Source organism: Salarias fasciatus, chromosome 22 (genome assembly GCF_902148845.1).
Source record: "Salarias fasciatus chromosome 22, fSalaFa1.1, whole genome shotgun sequence".
Classification (NCBI taxonomy): domain Eukaryota; kingdom Metazoa; phylum Chordata; class Actinopteri; order Blenniiformes; family Blenniidae; genus Salarias; species Salarias fasciatus.
Genome location: NC_043765.1, coordinates 20,267,348 through 20,277,921, shown reverse-complemented (window position 1 = coordinate 20,277,921; position 10,574 = coordinate 20,267,348). Strand labels below are relative to the sequence as shown.

Sequence of the window (10,574 nt, the reverse complement as noted above, 5' to 3'; positions counted from 1 at the left end):
CAGGGAGAGAGAGAGGAACGTCTCCACCTGCAGTTTGGAACATTTTCAGCATTATTCCGGAGGCGCGCGGAGGACGTGTCGTTCAGTTTGAAAGCCCCGCTGAAGATTCTGGACTCGTTTCGTGGACTCCGCGCTTTCTCTTGAACAAAAACCCTTTAAAAAACCCACCGACTCTCTCCCACCGTCACAGCCACACGTTTTATACTTATTTAATTTTTTTTTTTTTTTTTTGTTTTTGCCGGACACCTTCACAGAAACATCTGTGGGCATCCTCTCTCTCTTCTCCCTGGACGGCGGCGGCTGAGAGGAGCTGTCCGGTGCTGAAACCCAGCGCTCCTCAGCCGGACAAACTCCGCTTTTGGACGGGTTTTTTTTTTTTTTTCACTCACCAATGGAGTAGTCACAGAGTCACTATTCTATTTTTAGTCTTTTTTTTAATTTTATTTTTATTTATTTATTTTTGTTACCCTTTTAAAACTCCACAGGTCTTCCACTGGCGGGATGAAATCGCGCAGTTTCCACTCCAAGATCCTAAAACCACGCGTCCAAACAGCTCGTATCTGACCGACCGTAGACACGCATGGATTCCACAGTTAGGTTTGTTTTGTGTTCAGTAGCCATGTCTCCGGGGATGTTTGATGGGAAGAGGCAAACGCGTCTTCAGTGACCGAGATTGCATGGTAGAAATCAGCCGACCGGGTTGTTCGCTCCTTCGGTTTGTGAGTTAGAGAAGGGAAAAAAGAGTGCGCGTGTTCATCGTGTGAGCGTGCAGCAGCTGTCCCGCCATGCCTCGCTCCTTCTTAGTGAAGAAAGTCAAACTGGACGATTTTTCGGCCGCTGAGCTGGAGAGCTCGTATGGTCACAGCCGACGAGAGGAGCTCAGTCTGCGGTTCCACCATCCTGATAAAGGTTAGTGTTCACACACACACACACACACACACACACACACACACACACACACACACACACACACACACACACACACACACACACACCTCAGAAGCATTAGTCATGACTGAGAAGGAGAAATAAATGTTATTACAGGGTCAAACTCCGGTCATAACCTCAGAATCTGTTTGTATGCATTGAAATTCTGTTGACTGAAATCTCATTTTTTTCCCTGTAAAACTGCATTCTGAATGCACTGGGAGTAGGTGAGAGATTCCACACTTTATGGAGAACTTCTCATGCTGGAGGCCAAGAGGCCATTGGGGGTGCATTTTTTTTCCCTTAAAGTGATATGATGGAGTGACTGTATGATGCATATTAACCTTTAGCACTGTCAACTCAATGTCAAGGCAGAGCAGGAGGGGTCTTTCTTTGAGGCACTTCATGAAGGTCAATTATTGATGATTGAGAAGCCAACTGTATGAGAAAATGTGAGATTTCCTGCTTGTAGAGGACACTGTCATCTGCAAACCAAGCAGGGTCTACATTCCAGATGGATTCATGTGGACTCGATTTGCATTTCACTTTCTTTTTTCTGTGCCAACATTAACAGCACTTATAAAATGCAAGGCATACATATCCATTGCTTTTAAAATTCTCCTGTAAAACTTCAGTTTGAAGTATGCAGAGTGAATTATCTGGTTTGTGTTTATGCAAAACTACCGCTCTATTTAGTTTACATCCTTTATAAATGGAACTTTCTGTTAGTCATACTTGCTGACTTTACCATGTTAAATCCCGAAAAACTATTTCACGAATGTGGAATATGGACAGCTGAGGAGCAACAGGGTGCAAAGAACTGGAGATCCTTGCACAAATACTTTGTAAATGATTATATTAATGCAGTATGTCACCAGAGAACACACACACACACACACACACACACACACACATGCACACACACGCACGCACGCACATAGGGATTCACTTTCGTTCTGTAGCCAATTATATTATTCAAATCAGTTTCCTTGCCAGCACCTGTGAGTCTCTTTCCAAGATTTCCACTGTCTTGCCCATGCAGCCACATTGACTGTGAAAGGTTCCCACGCACCGTATAATCCCGCATACACAGGCGAAATACAATACAAAGTCAATGAGAATGTGCAATATTTTTGTCAGACATATGTGGAAACGCAGAGAATATTGATGGAACCTTTGCCCGAACAGCAGATGGCAGATTCATATTTGGTCCTGGAAAGCTGTTTACAGTTTTTTTTATGTTGTGACATTTCATACATATTGAAGTCAATAAACCAATGATTCTTTTACAGAAGTAACTGCTTTTGTTCAAGTAATTCCGTTGGATTGAAGCTCAGCAGTTTGGGAGACCAAAACTTGAGGCATGTTTGTTTTCTCCAACTGAAATTTCCAAGAATTTAACAAGCTATTTTTACAATTGTGTGTCAGTGTAATATATTAAAACAAGACAGAAAGATGTTATTAATATTTAATTGGGGCGTGCTTGAAGTCAAGAAAACTAGCCAACTTTGTGAGTTTTGATGCCCCTTAACCCTCTCTAGCTCTTTGTTTTGATTCGCGTCTGTGTTGGTGTCACAGTTCCAGATTTTGTCCAGAGCTCAGATTACAGTGAGTTCAAGTTATTAACAAGTTCGAACAAACATCGCCAAACTGTACATATCGTTTATCATATATCTGAGTCCTAAAGTGTTAGCTATTACAGCATCACAGCATCACAGGCGAATTTGAGAGTTTTGCATCTGTCCACTTTTTTCTGCCCCCTAGTGGACAGGAGAAGATTGAAACAGGTTTTAAAGAGGTGAAACAACAACTCCCTGCCGCTGTACTGCAACAACACAATAGCGTGAGTGCAGCGTGGTTCTCACATTGTGCCAAGGTCGAATGTAAGATGAAGAGATCCCCGGCGTTCAGGTTACAGATCTGAACAGAGGAACATGCAGCAGCAGCAGCAGCAGCAGCATGTAAAGACTGAGGCAGCAGCGATCCCTCGTTATAAATATAACAGGAGTTTGACTGAAGCTGGTGAAGCTTGTTGCACACACACACGCACACACACACACACACACACACACACACACACACAGTTGTGTTTCTGTCAACTCGGCACATTTCCCAGGCAGCCTGCACAGCTGAGTGCACAGCAGTGCAATCACACACACACACACACACACACACACACACACACACACACACACACACACACACACAGGAAGTCAGTGACCTACAAGTGTCCAAAGCACACAAGTGTGCGTCAGTTACTGCTGGTTTGGATCAAAAATTAAATTGTAGCTCGCAGCTTTTCTCCCTCTCTCCCTCCCTCTCCGTCTCTCGCCGCCTTTCTCTGTTTCCCTTTCTAATTCTCCGTATTTCAAAGACACATAAAAGGAGGATGACGCTGGTCTGGTATTTAATCTTTAATAAGCATTTAGAACAGCTATCAGCTCTAATGCAGCTAAAGTACTTTGAAATGAATACAGACTTGACACTGCAAGACGCAGACGGAGACAGAGAGAGACAAAGACAAACAAATAGAGACAGCATGCCGAGGCTGAGACGCACAGCAACTGACACAGCAGTTTCTATAAAAAGAAGGATGGCGGAAAATGGTCATGTTTAATTGGCAGGGATCAAAGAAAGAGCAGCACAGCTCAGGTGTGTTTACACCTGCAAATGTACATCCTCAAACAGAGAGCAAACTAGGTGTTATTTCTGTACTTACTTCCTTCACAGCATGGCAAACAGATACAGGCAGAGGAGAGGAGAAGTGACATGCACTGAACAGTAGAGAGAGAGAGAGAGAGAGGGATGATGGGTGTGTTACTTTACTCGAGACAGTTTCACCGAGAGTCCGTCTCTCGTCCCAGTCGGTCTGTTCATGACACACAGCCGCACTGGAGTCTCGCTGTAATATTACAGTGCAGATTTCTAATCAGATCGTAGTGGCCCCAGTGATGGGGCTCATTTAATTGGTGACCCAGTTCTTCACTTTAGCAGAACCATCAGGAAGACACATGATTTTCCACAACATGTATGTATCTGATAAAAGTGAGACTTTCAGTGTTGAAGGTCGCACAGGTTTCTGATTGGTGCACATCAGTGTCAAAACTGATTATATCACATATTCCGACAGAGTACTTGGAGAAAAGCCATGCATCCACAGGTAGAATATGCAAATTCCACAAAGATAGCCCAACAAAGTCCAGCACTGAATGCAAAAGTGCTATTTTCTGAACCAAAATTTGACTTATGTTAAAATATTCTGATAAAATCTGCCATTTTTCATCATTTCAATACAACTGGACCACATATTCTGGAGGAGAGAGGGAACCAGATGTTGGTGATTTATCTGTACTGCCATGTTCCCCAGACTGCAGCTTATATGGTTAAATAAAGGTTAAAAATGAACACTTGGTAAGGCTTCAAAAGTTTATTCATGCTCTATAAAACAAGACACACACACACTCACACACATACACACATACGCACACACACAGTATTTTTGTTCCAGAGTGCAATGATTGAATATTCATGATTCATGATTTTTCCCTCTCTCCACTCAATAACACTCTTTCCAAACCCTCGCCCTCTCTCTCACTGTTGCTCTCTCCTTCATTTTCTTCCCCTATCACTCCGTCTTAATCAAATTCAAAACATCAAATTAACGCAGTGGCTGTGCACGGCACTGTGTGACCACCTAACCGCCATCATCACATTAAACGCAATTACCCCCGTCTTCCTCTTTCTGTCTGTCTTTCCGTCTTTCTCTCTTTTCACCTCGCAGGCTCTCTGCCGCCCATCTCTTGTTCTCATCACAAGTATCGACCAACATCTGAGCTTTTCTCAGAACTGCATCATGAAATTATATTACCAGCAATAGTATCTCCTCTGCTGTCTGTGTCTTAATGCTCGCGGAGTGCTAATTGAAATGGAGAGCTATTGATCGGCATGGGTCCACACGAGCCGTGGCCGTGGGTTATTAGCCACCGGTCTCTCTTTTTGTGTCTGTTAGGAGTTCAGCCTGTTGACTGCAGCCGCCAATAATAGAAAATAATGAAGCAATTGGCATCATAACAGACCGGGATTTCACAGAAAAGCGGTTTGCAGAGGAATCTGTGATTCTCAGGTAATTGAATTTTTACTGTTAAGCTCATGAGAGAGAGAGAGAGAGAGAGACCGTCATGTCAGGTCGGCCATTGAACGCCGCGCTCGCCCCCCCGGCTGCTGTAATAGAGACGCTGTGTGTACGAGCGCTGAAGTTTTGACAGCTCCGAGGTGTGACTGTGTGCAGCTGCAGACCTGTCAGGAAAGGTGCAGCTCATGAGGAGTAAGTGTGCTCACTGAACCCTCACATGAAAAATAAAGCTTTCCCACCGAGGGGAGAGTGTCTCCTTTTTGCCGGCAAAAACATTTTACTACAGTTATAAATCCCTCTACTCCTCCCTTTTCCCTTTTCCACTTCATATTACCTCCAAAGCTATTTGTGTTGAAAGATGTCTCTCAGTGTGAGGCCTCTTTTTTCCAGATAAGACTTGTGATTTCTCTTGAATTATTTATATTTTAATTAAAATGATAAAATAAAATAAATCAGTGAAGTCATGTCACATATGCTTGACGGTGATCCAGTTGATAGTTGCAAACCAGAGGATGTAAATGTGAAAAAGCTCCTTTTATAAATGAATGAATTTTGATTTGTGGGCTGTTTTTTTATACGAGACCACCTCAGACGCTTTGCCGTCGGTGGACACAGCTCTCACGTTCCAGAGCGTCATGACTTACATGCCAAAGATATTAATCCGATGCACGTCTGCGGCACTTATAGATCACAAGACTTTCTAATCACTCAGGTTTTCCTCGATGATGGATGCAGACGGTTTGCAGTAACTTTAATATCGTGCAATTTAAAAGAACATATGGTGCAAATCGTTCATATTTCTCTATACATAAACAATATTTACCAGTTCCTTCTAGAACCTCACTGTGTGCAGTCTGGGAGTAAGAAAACAAGACATGTAGCTGAATTTGAAAGCATGAGGAGATTATAGACCTGATTACAAACCTGAGCGACATGATCAACTGCTTGCACCTTTTCCGTGGCTGCGGCTCGCAGGTCGGCCGCCTGATGAAAAGCAAAATGAGTGCAATCAAAATTTCTCCTTCGACATCGAAGTAGTTATGTCTCAAAAAGTTTGAATGGGGAAAGAAGACAAAGTCAGGGAGGCATTTCAGTGTCAAATCAGGAAACTGATGGGACTTGATAATTGTGTACGTTGTACGTCTGTCAGTCATGATCTGCTGTTTTATGGTTTGTGGGAAATATTTTCTTATGCATGAATGAAACATATGGATTCATATGCACACCTATACCGTTGATGGATGTTTTTGATTTATTGTATTATCAATTGAAGCCAAGACATGTGGGCATGTGAGATGTCAAGTTCATTTAAGCAGAGGAACATTCAACTAAATCCACCTGATCTAAGGCATGCTGACTCAAGCTGAGTTCTGACTTTCAGCTTCAGTAGAGATGGCAGGCCTGGAAGGACGTGTCCGGTTTTCACAGATGACGACTCGGTTTCATAAATGTGGCCATCTTGTATGATGAAAGTGAGATTAAACAGTTTTCAGGATTTTTTTGGAGGCTCCCTAAGATTCTGAATAAGCGAATCTATGAAAAGAGCAGCTGCAGAGCGTCTTTGGGTTTTGGTTATGGAGAGGTCTGGCAGTGCTCAAGTGTCAAAGGACAGACAGGATGAATCCTTTTGAGTGGTTCACTCTCCATTTCACCTCCCCATCACTTTTGAGCAGCTCGTGTGACATCGCTGTAAAGATTTTCAAACCAATCAGCTTCTAATTTCCGATCAGATGCCCCTGCAGTGATGACTAACCTCTTCCTCTGTCCCTTCAGGCTACGTCAGCGATTATCTCAGTCCGAATCCTTACGACGACGTGGTGGGGAGCGACTCGTCAGTCATCTCCAAAGTACCCTCCCCGAGTCACTCGTCCATCATCTATGGCCACATTGACAACGCCTACTCGGGTATCCATGGCGACATCCACGGCGACTCGGACCAGCCGGACAGCCCCCGGTCCGAGGTGTCGTCGTCGGCCGGCGGGTACATCAACGGCGACGCGGCCGTCAGCGAGGGCTACGCGGTGGACGCGTTTTTCATCATGGACGGACGGTCGAGGAGGAGGACGGCGGAGAACCCGCGGGGCGCCGCCCAGCGGCACACCTGCAGCGAGTGCGGCAAGACCTACGCCACGTCGTCCAACCTGAGCCGGCACAAGCAGACGCACCGCAGCATCGACAGCAAGATGGCCAAGAAGTGCCCCACCTGCGGGAAGGTCTACGTCTCCATGCCCGCCATGGCCATGCACCTGCTGACCCACGACCTCAAGCACAAGTGCGACGTGTGCGGCAAGGCGTTCAGCCGGCCGTGGCTGCTGCAGGGCCACATGCGCTCGCACACGGGCGAGAAGCCGTTCGGGTGCGCGCACTGCGGGAAGGCGTTCGCCGACCGCTCCAACCTGCGCGCGCACATGCAGACGCACTCGGCCTTCAAGCACTACAAGTGCAAACGATGCAACAAGACGTTCGCGCTCAAGAGCTACCTGAACAAGCACTACGAGTCGGCGTGCTTCAAGGGGGCGTTCTCCCCTCTGAGCTCGCTGGGGGAGTGACGGATTCGCGGGGTTTATGATCTGTTCACCGTAGAGCGTTCCTGCCTCGCCCTCCACTTCTCTTGCTTTTCCACAACAGAACAACCTGAGTTCTCCAAGGAAAAATAAAGTGTTTTTTTTTTTTTTTTTTTTTTTCCAGCAAGAAACATGAGGTATATGACAAAAATAGCTTGAACCCTCCAATCTCTCCTGGTGTCTCGTCTGAAAGTGGAGTGGAAAGTTTCCGGAAGCCTGATTTAGATTGTCACCTGCTTCGATACAATACGTCCCCCAACCGAGGCAGCTTTTTGTTTTTTTTTTCTTCTTCTTTCTTTTAAATCTGTGAAGATAAATAAAGCACAGCACATCTAGCTAATCACTTTTGAAGATACCTAGATCTATTTATGTCCATATCTATCCTCCTCACTCTGTTTCCTTTGTTTCCGACGGGTGAGGAAACGACACTGAAGCACAACTCCTCTTCGATCCCTCTGTCTTTTTTCTGACAGACGTTTCACAGAGTTTAAAGCATGAATCACATCATCAGCTTTCTTGCAAAGAGATTCAATGAACTTTCATATTTCATGCTTTTTAAAAAAAAAACAAAAAAACAAAAAAACAAACATGCATAATCTAAGGATGCATCTGGTGTCCTGCTTTTAGCGAAACTGACCCCAGACTGAACTTACACAGAGATGAAGCACCAAAACAAAGAAAGCACACAATGTCTCTTCCCTGCAAGTAAACAAGACGCTTGTAAAGAGTTTAAGTTATGCTAATGTACACCTACGGTATACTGTGTCTGCATACAAATGACCACAACGACGATGATGATCTGTGAAGAAAATAAGATGTACAAACCTGCCATAACGCGGTAGCACAGCGACAGGGAGGTGCACCTGCGTAGTAGGAAATTATGTATTTTTCTGTGATGTTTTCTTTGAATTACAGGCAACGATGCAGATTTTTTTTCTCTAATTCAAGATAAAATTGGTACCTGTACTACTTGACAGTAAACAGTGGCAAGAAAGGAAGAAAATTATAGAGAGAAACGGGACTTCCAGGTCAGGATCAGGCAGGTGAAAACTCCCACTGAGCCACCAGAGTATTACTGAGCGGTGTTTATCGACGACCGGTCGGATGCTCATGGTTTCCTGTTTGTCCCACGAGGATTGAGACGTAGGAAAATGTCCTTACTTTTCTCAAAAGGTCAAACCTTTCTCAAGTGTTGTAAAATAATTTTGGTTGCCATCAAGCAACACAGTGTTCAACTTTGAGGTTGCTGTTATTTATTTATTTATTTATTTATTTATTTATTTATTTATTTGCACCATTTTTTATGCCTTTGTTAGAAATATGCCAAAGCATTTGACACTTTCTAACTCCTGGAACTAATGCATGCATTTAAAGAAAAGAAAAAAATAACAATGACGACAACAAAAACAACAACAACAACAACAACTACAACAATAGCCTAATAATGGAAACTATGCCAATTTTTTTTTTTTTTTTTTAAATCTTTGGGATATTTCGCCAAACGTCTTAGATAGCAAGCAAATTAAGTAAATTTCTGTCTTGGGCAATATTTCATTTATAACTCATAGAGCAATAATGCATGATATTTTTAAAGAAATGTGATTCATAACTGCTTGTAATATCTTGACTTTTTTTTCCAAGTACCACTATTCTATGTAGTTATGAGAAAGGAAATTTCAGGGAGTTAGTGAGCCGAGTTAGTGTTAAATAATGGGGGGTTGGGTTTGGAGCTCTACGTTTACAGGAGCAATGATACAGCTGTGATTCTTTTATTTTAATTTTTTTTTTTTTTAAGCTTTCTCTTGAGCGTTCCATAATTGGGGCAGTCATATGTGAATTAGAATAAGAGAGAGAGATAGAGAGAGATGGTTTTTCAATTTTCTAACCTCTGCTCATTCAGCATGTAATATTATCCAAAACAATTGCCCCGTAGTTATAATTATATCTTGGCATCAATAGCTTATTGACAATTATGTCTGTACAAGCATTAGCAGCTGTTGGCGCTTCCAGGGATTCACACAGATGGCTCGGCTCCTTTAGATGGAGGGCTCTGGGTTGGGTCGGGACGGGTCTTTTTGTACATGGTTTATGCACTGCCTGCCTCGTATTATTAATCTAAGATAATGTAGAAAGTAGAAGGTATTGCTGTAGAACTCTGGTGCTGAAACGTAGACTAAAACTGAAAGTTCCGCTGATAGCTTTGACTGTTTTCTGCGCTGACTGTGGTTTTTTTTTGTTTTTTTTTCCCCATAATCCCATTGGTAAACAGGTGAAATGTACCTTCAGAGCTTTAGAGGGGTTGAATTGGTGTTTCTAACACCCGGTGCAGAGTGAGCACATCCAAGCTTGGCCTGTTCTGGAGGGTTTTTTTTCCTCCTGAGTTGGCCTAAATAAGAGAGCTCTCCTCTCAGTTTGGATCCAATCAGAAGATCTGTTTTGCTCCTGGGCCTTACATGAAGCATTAATTCACAAACTCCATGTGAAGACTCCGGCGCCAACAATACTCATTAAAGCCCCCCCTGCACAATTTCAGCCCGGTTTTTCTTTTCATCATCACTGGGTGTTGTGCGCTCGATGTGCCGATTCCCAGAGCAATTATAAAAATTGGTGAAGAGGAAGGGAAGAGATTTTGGTCAATATTTCAGCACCAGAGTGCATCGCCGAACACTTAGAATCTACTATGAACTACTGTAGCCGACTATAGCCACAAGCTAGTTTACCTATTCTTATATAAAACCACTTCCTCTTATGAGCATCCAACAAGTTTTTTTTTTTTGTTTGTTTTTTTTTTAAAGATAGTAGCACAAAGAAAGAGTTTAGATTCAGGTAGACCAAGCCTTGTATGTAGAAACAACCTCTTTCTCATTTTTCTACTATGATAAAATCAAACAACAAAGATGCTGACGCAACACAGGCTGTGTTGTCCTTAAGTAACACCAGAGACAAAGTTA

General features: G+C 43.3%; 1 protein-coding gene across 1 annotated transcript; it reads left to right on the top strand.

Annotated features, from left to right (window-relative positions):
- Positions 1–457: 457 nt before the first annotated feature.
- LOC115409767 (transcriptional repressor scratch 1-like) lies at positions 458–7,677 on the top strand. The gene is made up of 2 exons (XM_030121043.1): positions 458–909; positions 6,833–7,677. Exons 1-2 carry the CDS (start codon positions 786–788, stop codon positions 7,606–7,608), a joined length of 900 nt encoding a protein of 299 aa, XP_029976903.1. The 5' UTR covers positions 458–785; the 3' UTR covers positions 7,609–7,677.
- The last annotated feature ends 2,897 nt before the right edge of the window (positions 7,678–10,574 follow it).

Bases quoted from the DNA above. Each gene is read 5' to 3' on its own strand.
- LOC115409767 (XM_030121043.1), top strand. From the start codon at position 786: ATGCCTCGCTCCTTCTTAGTGAAGAAAGTCAAACTGGACGATTTTTCG. The intron at 910-6,832 runs GTTAGTGTTCAC...CTGTCCCTTCAG, and splicing joins GTTCCACCATCCTGATAAAG to GCTACGTCAGCGATTATCTC.